Genomic DNA, 14,340 nt, shown 5'->3' with positions numbered 1-14,340 from the left:
TGTCTGAGAGTGCATTTATTTTCCAGAGTACAACTTTTGAAAAGATGCTGGTAGAGTGCCCAAACTGAGAATTGGATTTCAGAATTAAGGAGATGTAAGCGATGGGTTTGAGTTTAAATGTATTTTAAAAATGAAATAAACTTTGAGCTCATTAGGACTTCTGGATCCAGCAGTGCCTTTTGTATTTGTGGAGGAGGTGTGGGGGAGTGTGTGTTAATCCTTCAAGTATCAGGAGACTGTCACCAGGGCCTCTGAGGCATCATTAGAAGCTACTCCTCATTTGAAATGGGTATCTGGCTGACTTTTTTCGTGACGAATTTTGATTGTGATACATTTGGCTATTCATTTGACACCTGAAAGAAAATGACTCACCTCTTTGGAAAGATATAAGGTGTTTCATTATCTCATGATTTCTGCAGACTCTTGTTCCCTGCATCCTCTGGGTTCTCTCATTAGGGTGCACCCACACTGGCTGTCTCCCTGTGTATTTCTCTCTGAGGCTGCAAGACCTTATTCGGACTCTCGAATCAGGTTATTATCCAGGAGGAATCAGGAGGGTGGGAGCCAACATTTGTTGAGGATCTCTGTGCTGGGTCTGCACCCGTATTATCTCATGTAATTTCTGTTATCTGCCCAGCGTGGAATGCATTGTTGTTACCCCGTTGTACCAGAATGACTCCAGTGGCCACAGGCTCACGAAACTGGCCGGCGACAAAACCAAGGGGTAGATCCTGCTTGTCTGGCTCTGGTCCCCAAACCTTCTGCACTGTAGCTCACTGGTCAGGGAGGGGGACCCAGGATATTGGCATTTCAGCATTCCTTGGATTCATGTGGTTTGCGTTTTTCTGTTGAAATCAAGGGCAATTGATGTTTTTTATTCCCTTTTTAAAGTTGACTTCTTTTTTACCTCTTGATTTCGTTGCCCATGACATATTTAAGCACGGTTGTCAGTAGATGAGACTTACCCACTTTTCACAATAAATTTGGGGCAGCAGCATCGTTTTCTGAATATAAAATAGTCTCAACAGGCAGATGTACAGTGTAGGTGTGCCTTCTGATATTAAATATGAATGGATGAGCAGAAGTGTATGTCTTTCAGAAAGACTCACCCCTCCCCCATCAGAGGAGTGGTTTTTAAAGTAATAACTAACCCTGGGTATTTGTTTTGATTTATGATTGTCTGCTAAGGAAGACCAAGATTTTGTGGTTGTGGCCTTCCTTTTGCAGGTAAGAAGGAAAGGTTCAGGGGGTGGGGGGTGGGGTAATCAGAGGCACGTGATGATGATGGCAGAGCTGGTAGTGGAAGCCAGGTGTCTGTTCTGATCCAGTGGCTCTTTGGTGACACCAACTGCCTCAGCAAGGAGGTCACACCAGTCAATCTTAAAGGAAATTGACCCTGAATATTCGCTAGAAGGACTGATGCTGCAACTCCAATACTTTGGTCACCTGATGTGAAGAGCTGACTCATTGGAAAAGACCCTGATGCTGGGAAAGATTGAGGGCAGGAGGAGAAGGGGACGACAGAGGATGAGATGGTCGGATGGCATCAGTGGACATGAATTTGAGCAAATTCCAGGAGATGGTGAAGGACAGGGAAGCCTGGCGTGCTGCAGTTCATGGGGTTGCAGAGTCGGGTATGACTTAGTGACTGAACAACAACTGCCTCAGCAGTGTCAGGGGATGGCCCCGCTTACAAATAAATATAGAACAAAATACCTTGGCTCTCAGAGTATCATGTACTTGGGGGAAAAAGCAGTTGAATAACAAAATGTCCTGTGTTTGCAGGCCTTCCTTCTAATGAGACAAGATGATGCTTACACGTGAGAAAGGGCTCCTTTGTTTTTATTTGGTGTGCATTGGCCTCAGTGCTTGAGGTGCACCTGGGTGAAGCCTGATTTCGTTGCCTTTCCAGGACAGCTTCACCTGTCAGCAAAGGAGGCCAGCCTCTGCTTGCTGGGGTTTTCTGTGCTGAGGTGCCACTGTATTGTTTATTAGACAGCTTTGTCTTGGGGCAGAAAGCATTGTACTTTTTCAAGAGTTCTCTTACAATACAGCCAGGTGATGCCGTCTAGGTGAGAACGTGGAATTCCGGGTTCCTTCACCTGAGAGCCTCTCCTCAGGAAGAGGAGGAGGATGCCAGCGGGGGGCAGTGCAGAGGGTTCAGGCCAGCTTCCCTTCTGTGGGCACGCATGGCTGAGCTGGATTGCACCCACTCTACTCAGAGATGAGTAGACCTGGGTGTAGAAACCTGAGAGGAAACCCAAGCCCTGCTGTTGAGCCTGCTGGCCGGTCTTTGGCCAGAACTAACCTCTGAAGATTCTAGTTTTCTCATTTGTAAGATGGAGGGAATAGTATTCATGTCACAAAGTGTTTTACTAGTGCTGCAGAATTTTAACTGGAAGTGTGGTACAAGAGTGGGGTTGCATTTTCTTTGACTAACTTTGAGAAAGACTGGCTGGTTTCTGTTGAAGGTGGGTTGTACATATCTGAATTGCATTTTTAGAAATAACATCAGTTTGATGTATTTAACTAATTTATGGAATTTTTCTAATTCTAATTCAAAGAATTTTTCTTTTTCTTCTTTATGCGAAAAGTCACTAGTAGATTTTCAGATATGAAAAGGAGGTCATCAGGTCAACCAAAAATAACTATCAGTGTTGCCCTGTCTACACAGACTGTCGCAACATACTGTACAGGGAAGTTGTTCTTTCCCCATTTCTGAAAACCCTGACAGCTATTAGGAAAGGTTATAAATCATTCTTAGAGAAGGGGAGCAAGCAGGGAGAGAAAGAGGAGGAGGAGGATGGTATCTGGAGCTGGCCAGAGAGACTGCGGTTTTGAAGGCTTGCAGGTTGGGTTTTTATGGGGGACTGAGACGTTCTAGCTGTCTGATGTCTTTCAAGATGTACCCTGTGAACCTTTTCTCCACTGTCAGCTTAGTTTGATACTCGGGACCTCGCATTCTGCGTCAAAAATCTCAGCTCTGACCTGTTTTATTTTCTTCAGAAAGTGGCACTTTCTGTCTCGTACTGGGGTCCTTAAATGGAACAAATCCCCGTGTTATAAACTCAGATGGTGAAGTTATAATTGGAAACCGGTATGAACTGAGCTTTAAGTGCTATAGCTGGAAACTTATGGACTTCCCTGCGGGCTGTTGTGGGTGGGGTCTAGTCACCCGAGTCTCTGAGTGAGTCCTTCTCTTTGCCCTTTAGATGAGGATAGGTCCTCCTTTCATCTCTTTCTGATTGCCCTGTCAGGGTCTTGTCTGCTGGATGAGGCAGTGCAGTGGGTGGAAGGGTGCTAGGTGCTTTGTGTTTGCATTAATTGGCCCAGAATGCCATGGTTTTGGCCCCTTGCTCTTTGATACACACCATCTACTAGAGATGGTTTTGAATTATTCAAATCTGGACCTCAGCAAAATAGGCACACTTAAATGGAGATTGGAGAAGAGGAGATTGGATTTTTTCCCCCAGAGATTTTAAATGCAAGGAAAATAGAACTTTTTGAATTAATGAATTGTTTGAAGCGGTGGGGGGGTCTCTCCATTTGTTCTAGCTTTACAAAATTAAATCTGTTTTCTGAACTGTCTGGTGGGGAAATATTTTTAAGGTAGATAATTTCTGAAAATGTCTTTGTGGTAAGCTGTTAGTGGTTGTAGGTTTTTTTTTTTTTTAATACTGCTGTTTAATAATGAGGGAGTTTTCCATTAATATTCCAAACCATGTTTGCCAGCAGATACAGCAGGTGAAGTGGTAAAATTATGGGCCCATCAAAAATACTTACGCTTCCTGTAATATGATATTAAGTTTAATATTTTTATAACCTTCACTGAATTCTAATTTCACTAAAGTAGCAAGCGCGCTTCCATTTGCAGTTCAATTATGCACATTGGTTGCCTATGTACCAAGCAAATTAGAAATGCAAAATATCTGTTTGGCGGGTTGGGCCTTGGAAAGAGTTGTTAAAGATACCAGTATGTAGGTACAGATACACTTTACTAAGTGTACCCTGGGAATCAAAAGTGGATTAAAGACAAACAGACACAAATCTTCTGGTGTCTGAATCTGTATTTTAAATTCAAAGAATTCAGGAACAATGTTCATTCCTGACATATAGCCCCTTTCAGCACTCACTTCAATCACATTTAAAGCACAGAGTTCTTCCAGTAAAATCCTGAGGACAGAGAATGAATATCAGCAGCTCTTCTTGGATGGAATCACTGGTCAATTAATGTAATTGGGTAGGATTGCAATTGATAATTAATCCTCCTAAGATTTTGCTGACTCAGTTTAGTGGAGCAGCCCGCTTGCCCTGGACCAGCCAACCTTGGGCAGCAGCTTTTAGGTGATTAGCACCAGAGTCTAAGCCCACTGCCCTTAGAGAAGGAAGTCAGGCATCCGTCTGTCAAGTGCTGATAGCGGGAGCTGTATTTGGGGGCTTCGGGCATCTTAACAGCATCATTCTTCGTGTGATCGTCTGTTTTGGAAGTCTCTGATAAGCGAAACCTTGTTATAGATGGTTTTCATGAATCAGGCTTACTACTCTCAGATAAGAACAACTCAGAGTCATACTTACAAGATGTCTTTAATCTTTTTCCCCAGTTGAGATTCTGGTTTTTTTAAAAAGAGGGGGGTAGATTACCAATAAAAATTTAGCTTAATCGTGCTTTTAATGGTTTCTTTAAAAGATTACTATAATTTTTAAGTTTCTTAAGAAGAATCCCATGTTTCACTTTTTATGAGTTTAACACAGTTTACTTAGTCTTTCCATTTTAAAAGATCATGGTCAAGAGAGTTTATCCAAGTACATTCAGTCCACCTCACTTAGACGAAAGTAATGTCAGCTGTTACAGTGTGACCAAGGAGCAGAAACCAAGCACAACTTGGGAGCAGCCAAAAGTCATGTTCCTTCATTGATGGCAGCTCCCTGCACGTTGATACATCTGGGCTTCTAACCTTAACTCTCCTGTTTATACTCTTACGTTAGACTCTCTATTAACCTGTTGAGATGTCCAGCCCATCACAAGCCAGAATGAAAGGGAAGAGCTGTGAGAGGTGGCCACAGTGAAGGCCTGGACAGGAACACTCCAGAGGACAAGTATGGGAGAGATAACAGGGGTCTGAAATTAACCCCAGCCTCAGGACAAACCTTTCTCCCTGCAGGTGGCCCTGGCATGTGGTTCATATTAAGACAGATGTAATGTGAGTTGATAATCAGAACATGAGAGGACTTAGGAAAGGCTATGTGGGATTCTACAACAAAGCATTAATGGAGATAGGAAAGTGTGTTGGAATTTTGAAAATAGATGTGCATTTTAAAAGATATTTATGAAAGAGAGTGAGTGAGCCATGTTCTTAGGCGTGTATATGATGCACCTCATTTCTAGCAGTATTGGGGTACATTTGTACTGTGAACACTGCACAAATAATCAGACTCTGAGGAGTTTGTTATCTAAGATGATCTATGCTGAACTGGAAAATCCTTTAGAGAATGCAAGGACAATTCCACATCAACTAATTTATAAGTAGATAAGATTAATTACCCACTAGACTCATAGTTCCATCCATGGGTCCCTGAATAGGCAGAAGTCCAGGAAATTAGTCTTGTTTTCAACATTTTGAGTATCCTGAAGGAAACAATAAATTTATTCCTGATAAGGGCACCTAGTCTAACTAAAATGTCTGAGTGCTTTGCTTTAGGCTAGAATTCTGTCACCTCATTGTGGTAACACTGGTTATTCTAAGCTGTTGGCAGAGTTCTGGTTTGTCTCTGATCAGTTTCCCAAGAAGTGGAACAGTGACTTCATTATGATGTTGTAAATGCAGTTTGGTAGAGGACAGTTTGACAGAGGCATAAAGTGAAGAGATTGTGAGAGGACAGTGGTGATAAGTTTAGAAACCACTGTCTTAAACCACGAGATGAAGAGTGAGTGTGGGAAAGGTGAGCCTGTGGGAGAGCTCTGTATGGGTGGTGTCTGCTGACAGAGTAAATCCCCAGGAAGGACAAGAGGGTGAGACGGCCTTCAGGGGGTGCTTTCAGCCCACCTTCTCCGGGCATGGTTCCTGGACCAGCAACAGCTGGGAACAGGTCACCCCACCCCAGACCTGTGCAATCAGAAACTGGAGGTGGGACCCTGCCAGCTGTGTTTTCACGCGCATTCCAGGTACGTCTGCTGCAAGCTGAAGTTGGAGACCCCCTAGTGACAGAGTCAGACCAGTAGAAGGTTCAGAGTCAGAGAAAGCCCGAGAAGGCGTGGCGTACTGGGATGGGAGTAGGGCCCGTGGACTGCGGGGGGCGCCAGCCGCCCAAGGCCAACGTGGTGAGAGGAGCTGTGGAGAGCACCGGGGGTGTGGGCGTGGCCGGCGCCCTGTGCACGCCTGTTGGGCCAGCAGCGCGACCAGTTGTTGGATCACATCAGGACACTGCGAGAGCGAGACTATGGGCGTGGACTGATGACCTCTTACTTGGGAAGGGGGTTTTTTCGTTTGAGGACTGTCGAGCTGGAGAGCCGGGTGCTTAGGGGAGATGGAATACGTGGGTTATGGGGGCTCTGCAGAGAACTTGTCTGAGAGAAACTGGGAGGAGGTAGGAGGTCTGGGAGGAGAAACTTGGATGTTGGAGGAGGCCTGCACTGAGATAGTCCTGTGAACAGGAGAGAGGCACGTCAAAGATAAAATTCTGAGATGAAAAAATAATAATAAAGCAGTTGCCAAGGTGCCTGTTAAGCTTTTGTTCATTTGCTCTGTTGCCATTATAATGGAGATGAAAGTGATCTGTGACTTGCCCGGGTTCTCAAAAGCTTTTATGCAGCATTTAATCAAGTCATTTCTCCGAGGTGTGTGCGCTTGTGTGTGTTAAGTAGTGTATATTCTGCATATCTTCTGAAGAAAGTCTGATCTTATTGATCCAGTGTTTTATGAAAGGCCCTTTTCTATCAGGATCCCACTTTTACAACCTGCATTCAGCTGACAATGTATCACAAAGCATTAATGCTGGTGAGTGGTGACCTGGTCTCCAGGCCGTCTCCTGGTAACGGGCTTCTTTTTAATGTAGTATCAGCGATACATTTTAAAGAGTAGGATAGATGGTTCATTTAAGAGGGTTTTATCATCAGTGTCTCTGGAATTCAAGTGAAATAAGTTAATGGGAAGCTCTTTTATAGCCTGTCATGGAAAAAAGTACATAATTTCTGTCACAATTTGCATGTATGGAGCTGAGAGAACAAACGATTAACAACATTTATTCTGTCATGTTCGCGTAAAGTTCCAGCTAATAGGGTATAGCGAATTGAACTTGACATGAGATGATAGCGGCTGAGAAATACAGCCTTTTGGGCATGAGTTGGGGGCAACACGATGCAGATGCTGAAGCCCAGGAGCCTTCATGAAGTTTCAGGAAGTCTGGGTGCCACCTGCCCTCCTCACTCTTGCTCGCTGATCGGGGAGCCCACAGAAAAGGAGAGCTGGTAGGTGGCAAATGCCTTGTTTTCCACCTGCTGGTCTAGGTGGAGGGAGCGTCGCTGCAGAGAGGGAGGGGCCAAGCACCCGTCTCACACCCTGTGCTTCCTGAAGGTCACCAGTGGTCACCGTTTTCACTCAGTTGGAAGCTCTCTCCTCCCCAGCCTTAAGGGTGCACTGGGCATCTGTGCTTCTATGTTTTGAGTCCCTGCCTTTTACAGAGGGTATTTGACCACCACCCCCACCCCACCCCCCTGCTGTCTCCAGTGCTCCTGTGAGGTGGGTTAGTTGCTACCAGTACCCACTTCTTTGTGTGCTTGCGTTCTCGTGAGCTTGGAGGTCTCCGTGTAAGTTCTGTCTTCTTGAGGTCCTTCTAACTCTGCACATGGCGACTTGGCAGTCTAGGCCTGGAGTTGGGCTGATGACATCTGTGAGTTCTGAGGGTGGCAGGGGTATCAGATGGCAGCACCTGCAGAGGGGAGCAGGCTGTGGCAAGGTGGTTTGGTTAGCCGAGCACGGGGTGCCCCAGTCTCCTCCTCTCAGGGACAGGTGTGTGCACATGGGGCTTGAAACTTGGTTTGTGTGAACTGCTTTTTCTTTTAAATGGCACATTCTCCCAAGAGGGGACTGTAGGAAGCCACCAGTGCCTTCACTTGAATTAGCAACCAGATAATTTTCCTCCTAGAGGGGCCTGCGAGGCACCCTGATGTAGAATAATGGTACTCAGACCTTTTGGTCTCAGGGCCCCTTTTGTATATGCTTAGAAATTAAAGACCAGAAAAGCTTTTTTTTTTTTTTTGGTTTGTGGGTTGTATCAATATTTGTCGTATTGCAAATTAAACTGAGAAAATTTTAAAGTATTAATTCTTTCATAACTTTAATAAATACAATTCACACATTTTTAGTGAAAGATAACTTTTCAAAAAATGGCATTATTTGATACGTTTTGCAAATGTCCCTAATTTCTGACTTGATAGAAGACAGGCTGGATTCTCTGTTGCTTTTGCATTTCGGTCTGTTACAGTGTGTTGTTTTGGTGAATGTATACGAAGTAAAACCACCTTTACCACTGATATGTATTGTAATTGTAGGTATTCTTCTTTGATACTATGCCAGAACTTGCCGAGCAACACTTTTCTTCAAGTTCATCAGTACAGTGTAGACTTTGACACCACATTAGTAAACCATTTGAACTTTGTTTCACCAAGATGCATTGCACTTTCCCTTGCACTTGATGGCTTTGGTAGTATTATGCCAGCTGAGTTACACAGACCTTTCAGCTGTCGACAGATTTCATTATCCAGTATCAAAAACGTACATTTGTTACTCTCCTCACTGATCTCACTGGGGAGACTGAAGCACTTGGTGGCTGAGAGAGGTTTCCCAAGATTCTAAGTTTTTTTGAAAGCCTGGATTTTATCACCAACCACAGCTACAAGTTGTTTTCCTTACAGTGACCGGTTCACTTCATTCATTTTTAGGAAAATATCTGCCATATACCCAGGTGTGAATGACCATAGTTTTTCTGTCAGTGGTTCCATGAGAAAGTGTCCAGTTTAGCTCATAACCCAGAACGGTTACGCAAGTGCTTTTCCCAGGGCAGCAGAGATGCCTGATGTGTGTTTTCATAGAGCAGAGTGCTAAGATGCACTGTCCAAGGTTGGGATTTAGTGAAGTGAGTGATGTTTATTGCTTCATCAAGAATATTCTTAAGTGAGATGGCCTTTTAAACACACTGCACGTGAGTGGCGGTGCCTGCCATCCGGTGTCCACGCTTAGGCACCAGCAGGTTCACCCACTGTTGCTTTTGTGCCCACTGTTACTGGGGGTAGCAGTGCAGTGGAAAAGACATGTAATGTCTTGGTATCATCAGGACCAGCTTTGACTTTATGGGCCACCTGACTTGAGGGTGGGAGTGTCTCAGGGTCTGCAAGTAATGCTTTGAGAACCTGTGCCGTGGAAGTCAGACTGTGGACACAGAACCAGTGTGGAGTTCTGGTCCATCAGTTAATATTGGCTGTGGGGCCCAAGAAGACTGCTTAGCCCTTCTAAGCCCTGTCTTCTCATCTAGAAAAGGAAGACATGACCATCTTTCTGGTTGTTGTGAAGACTGATGGGAGAACTAAGGAAAATATGCCTTCGTTGGTGCCTGGTCCATACTAGGTGCCAGTAAGAATTATTTTCTTTTGCTCTCGGGACATTGTGAAGGCACTGGGGACAGGAGCGTGGTACAAGATGGAGAGATGAAAAGGAAGCGTCAGTTTACTGTAGGACGGGCCTGCAACTCACAGGCCCTTCTTTCTGGCTTGCACCTCTGGAGGAAAGGGGAAAAGAGTGGGAGGAAACAGCTCTTTATGTGGGGTTGTCTTAGGGTCTCTGGATGCAGCCGTTCTTTGTGTGTGACCCAGTGTCGTTGAAGCTAAAGAGCCAACTTCTCTGAAAATTAGCAATGTCTTCTGATGGCTCTCATCTCCTGGGCATCTTTACAGATAATCCTGGCTCAGCCTTAGAGGCCTCCATGGTGGAGGACTGGAACCCATTCACAGCCGGGAAAGCAGAGCCTCAAGGATGAGACAGTGTTTCTGCTAGACCTGTGCTCTACTGAAATCTAAATGCAGTCTAAGACTAAGTTCTTTCCCATTCTAAAAAATACTAGAGCGTGATTTTGTCATAGCTAGGTGAGATCTGAAATTCTCAAAACCTAATTCACTTTAATTTTTTTAAATAAACATTAATCTGATAGTAGTTGGAAGGCTGTGACCCAACTCCAGTAAAGCTGACATTCCCTGTCCAGGCAGGATCACAGTGCATGTGAAGATAGTGGCTTCTTTATCACATACATCTTCCTTACTGCAATCTTAGAGGTGGAAAAAATGCAATGGAAATTCAGCTTTCAGAATAGAAGTCTGTGATGTTGACCTGCTAGTCTGGCCATTTGTCCCTGGGGTTCAGTGTCAAACCCCAGTGTGTAGCGATGCTCCAGGAGAGCTCCTACTAGCTCAGTGAGGCCAGCAGCAGACTTGTCTCCATCCCAGGTCCCAGGCCACCAGCAAGGACTGCTTTTCCAGGATAGAGCCTTGCCTTTACACCTGCAAGAATAAAATTTCAAGTGGAGTAGCCCTGTGCCTGTTTTAAATGACCTTTTGTTCTCTCTGCTGATGGTTTCACTTTGAATATCAGATCCTCAGATTGAACGTATTATTTTATTGATAGACTTTCTCTGTCCCCAAGAGAGAAAGGACCCGTGCACCTCCAAGACAGAGAGGGATGTTTGTGTTCCTCCTCCTCATCACATGTAAGATCCGTGATGGGGGATCTGGGGATGTGACCCCACCTGTCTCAGAGTATTCAGTGTGGCAGAAGGGGTGCTGAACTGCATGTTTTGCTGCTTCCCAGCGTGGTGACCTTGAGCCGGTCCCTCACTTTGTCTGGTCCCGGATTCCTTTATAAACCAGGCTTAGGGCAGGGCTGGTTGTCTGCTGCAGGGGTGGATGACTGTGAGGCTTTAAGAACCCAGGTAGTTCTCAGTGAGCTCAAAGGCAGGAAAACACTGGTGAGTGGCCAGCACAGGAGGTGCTGGTGGGGATGGACAGAGATTCAGCCTTCCTGTGGCCCTGAATATTGACCCTCTAGTCAGGCCGCTCCGTCATGGTACTGGGCAAGTTAGCTAACCTTTTTGTGCTTCAGTTTTTCCATCTGCAAGTAAGCGTCAGAATACCTTCCGCAACACTCCCTGCCTCTGAAGGATTAACTAAAGTGATGGTAAAGCTGAAGGGCAGAGTCCAGCTTCTGGCCCCAGGGGGACGCTCAGTCCTGGGGAGCTCGTCGCTCATCAGGGCTACAGCAGGCTTTCCCTGCGTGTGAACAAGTTAGGTTTCGGGGAGCTCAACTAGATGTGTGGTTTCTCAGAGCCTTGTAGGAAACCTCGTGTTGTAAAGCAGCTGTCATTTAGCAGGGTAGGGTGGTAGGTCCTGGGGAGGCTGGCCAGAATAGGACAGCCCCTCCTTCTGTGGATGTGCTCGGTCCAGGGAGCCTGCAAGGGAGAGTCCTCTAGGTTCTTGGGAGAAGAGTTGTGGAAGCTGATGGGGTCTTCTCCATGCTGTGAGGGTGTGGGTTGTGAAAATTCTCTAACATCCTTAGCAAAATTGTATTTGAAGTGTGACCATGACGATCTTGACACGGAGAATAGCACAGAGAGAAGCCTGAACCACTCCTCAGATGTCGTGGACCGTTCTTAGTTCTTGAGGAGATCGTTGGTGGGTGCTTCCCTGAGCAGAACAGGTACAGATGTCTGTATCTGGTTGACCTGGATGGAAGGCCTGTGGCAGGTGTTTGGTCAGGTGTGCCGTGGTGGCAGATCAGGGGCTGCGAGTCTGAAGACCTGGGTCCTAAGCCCTGGTCCTGGCTCTGCCACTGTCTGCTGTTTGACCTCAGGCAGGTCCCTTCACGTCCCTGACCTCAGGTCTGACACCGCAGGGTGGGGAAGAGGCTGCTCATCTCAAAGTGCTCACTTCACCAGGGGCTTCATGAGGCTCAGAGAAGAGCATCCTGGTGAACTGCTTTACCACCAAAGTGCAAGTATTAACGTAACAAATGGTTGCCGGTAACCAAGCTCTGACCCTCCTAATGAAATATTTTCTTTCTCAGTGATGTTACAGCCTTTCGATTATGATCCCAATGAGAAAAGTAAACACAAGTTTATGGTTCAGTCTATGTTTGCTCCAACTGACACTTCTGATATGGAAGCAGTAGTAAGTACTGAATGCTTTTTTTTTCCCCCAAGTAATTAAAAAAAAAAATGAATAGGTGCAGAATTGTGGGTGCATGCATTTCAAAATATGTCAAAATTGTTTTTAAAGGGGAATGGTGCTTTTCAGGAGGTTTGTACTTTGACTGCCTTTATGGGTTTCTAGAACTTTGATTTTAGCATTTTATGTAACTTTCAGAACACTCTTCTGACTTTTCTACCTGGTTTCCTTCAGCAATTCCTTGTTCTGGTGGGTTGTGTCTTGATTGGTCTGAGGGTTCTCTACCTTCACCCCCTTCCCTCCCCCTACAGAAAAGGGCAATTTTTATTCTAGAAAACGCATTCTGCCTCTTCTTCCCGATCCCCCAGAATCTAGAGGAATGGGGGAGAGTTGAATATTAAGTATCCTTCAACCCTTTAGGCTTTTTTCCCCCTGCTTGGTTCTAGTAAGTGCCATTCTTTGTGTTTTTGTTGTTGTATCCCTGCCCCCCCAGATTCCTTCGATTTTTCTACACCCTCCCCTTAAATACATGTTCAACTGCATCTTTTAATTTTGGTAAAAATAAGCTGACTTCATTTTCATAAAATAAGCAATTGATAGGTTATGGTTGGGCCTCCGTTTCTCTGGGTTCTGCTCTGTGGGTGTGAAGTGCGAGCAGCAGCAGCATCTTATATGAAGGACTTGAGTGTCCACGGACTTTGGTCGCCATGGGGACAGAGCACCACAGCCAGTCCCCTGTATTGATTTTTCTAGAAGATGATGATAATGGCAGTTCTACCCCCAGCCTTTTACACGCGTGAATAAATCAGCAGGCATCCTGGTGCTGTGAGCGAGAGTCACAGGATACTGATAGACCCCTAATATCCACAGCCCAGGAAGGACAGACTGTCTAGTCCTCACAGTTTGGAAAAGAAGGACAGGACTGCCTCAACATATTCACCACTTTCCAGATCATCAGCTGAAACTTAGAGACTGGAGTCGTCCGAGGAATGCCTACAAATTCGAGTTAGCTAGGGTTCACACTAGGTTTTTTTTTTCTCTTTCGAAGTTTTATTTGAAGTACTGTTTCATGCACAACCTACCTTCAGGCCCCCGTGTGACCACACAGCCATTTCTTTCAGTCTTAGAAAAGCATAGCTGACCACCTTCATGCTTATGTAACACGTGGGCAGGAGGTGAGCGGTAAAGGAGACATTTGAGGTTTCACAGAGAAGTGAAACAGACAAGAAGTTTCACAGACAAGTGAGGTTTCACAGAGACCAGCAATCTTAGGCTTTGTGTCCACATTCCTTCTCATAGAAATAATTACTGATATAGTCCCTACCTTCACTTCCTGGAACATGGTGTGTCGCTTCATGTTACTTTGTGTGAGCAAAAGAATGTATGGCAGATGCACAGCGTGGACTCCAGAATGTGTCCTGTTTGGCTTTGCTGCATGGCTTGGTGCAAGAGCATGGCCTTGGGTGTCTTGGGTGTGAAGCTGACTCTGCCTTTTACTAACACTGTGGCCTTGGGCAGTTTTCATTAACTCTCTTGAGGGTCTGGTCATGTGTAAAATGGGGGAAAAAGCCTAGCTCCCAGGGCTGTTGTGGGATTAAATGTGCTATGTGTAGAGCACGAGGCAGAGTGTCTGGCAGGTGTCTTATCTGAGTGCTGCTGTAGGCCAGGCCTCAGGCTACAATAAAAGTGACTTTTACTTTCTTTCATGATAATGTTCATGACAATTAAAAAATGAAATGTACTTTGTTGGAAATCTGGGATATATACAGACAAGCAAAAATAAAACTATGTGACCTGTAGTCACATAGTTTTTTATACTAGACCCAACCACTGTTAGTGAGAGCCTAGTGGTTTTTCTTTACTTTAAAATATTCTTCTTCATATTTTTGATGTACTGAAAGTTGAAAAAACAGTAGTGCCTGCTCGTCTAACCTTTACTAAGATTCACCTTTTAACAGTTGGCCACGTTTGCTTCTTTTCTGTCCTAAACTTTGTTTTTTGCTGAGTTCCCTGACTGTTCATGAAACTTCACCATCCCTGAATGCATTGTAACAAGGGCAGGTTCTTTCATAGACTCAGCTCTGTTAAGTAGCCTGTCACTCATGGCTAAGAGGCTTAACGTTAATTCAGTAATG

The 14,340-nt window shown here is 45.1% G+C and overlaps 1 protein-coding gene across 1 annotated transcript in view; it reads left to right on the top strand.

Annotated features, from left to right (window-relative positions):
• VAPB (VAMP associated protein B and C) overlaps positions 1-14,340 on the top strand; it is a 46,087-nt gene that overhangs the window by 24,613 nt on the left and 7,134 nt on the right. The window contains exon 3 of the mRNA XM_068987190.1: positions 12,105-12,208. Within this exon, the coding sequence (XP_068843291.1) occupies positions 12,105-12,208 (104 nt within the window). The remainder of the gene's footprint in view (positions 1-12,104; positions 12,209-14,340) is intronic.

Source organism: Capricornis sumatraensis, chromosome 15, assembly GCF_032405125.1.
Source record: "Capricornis sumatraensis isolate serow.1 chromosome 15, serow.2, whole genome shotgun sequence".
NCBI lineage: Eukaryota > Metazoa > Chordata > Mammalia > Artiodactyla > Bovidae > Capricornis > Capricornis sumatraensis.
This window is presented reverse-complemented; position numbering and strand designations above follow the sequence as displayed.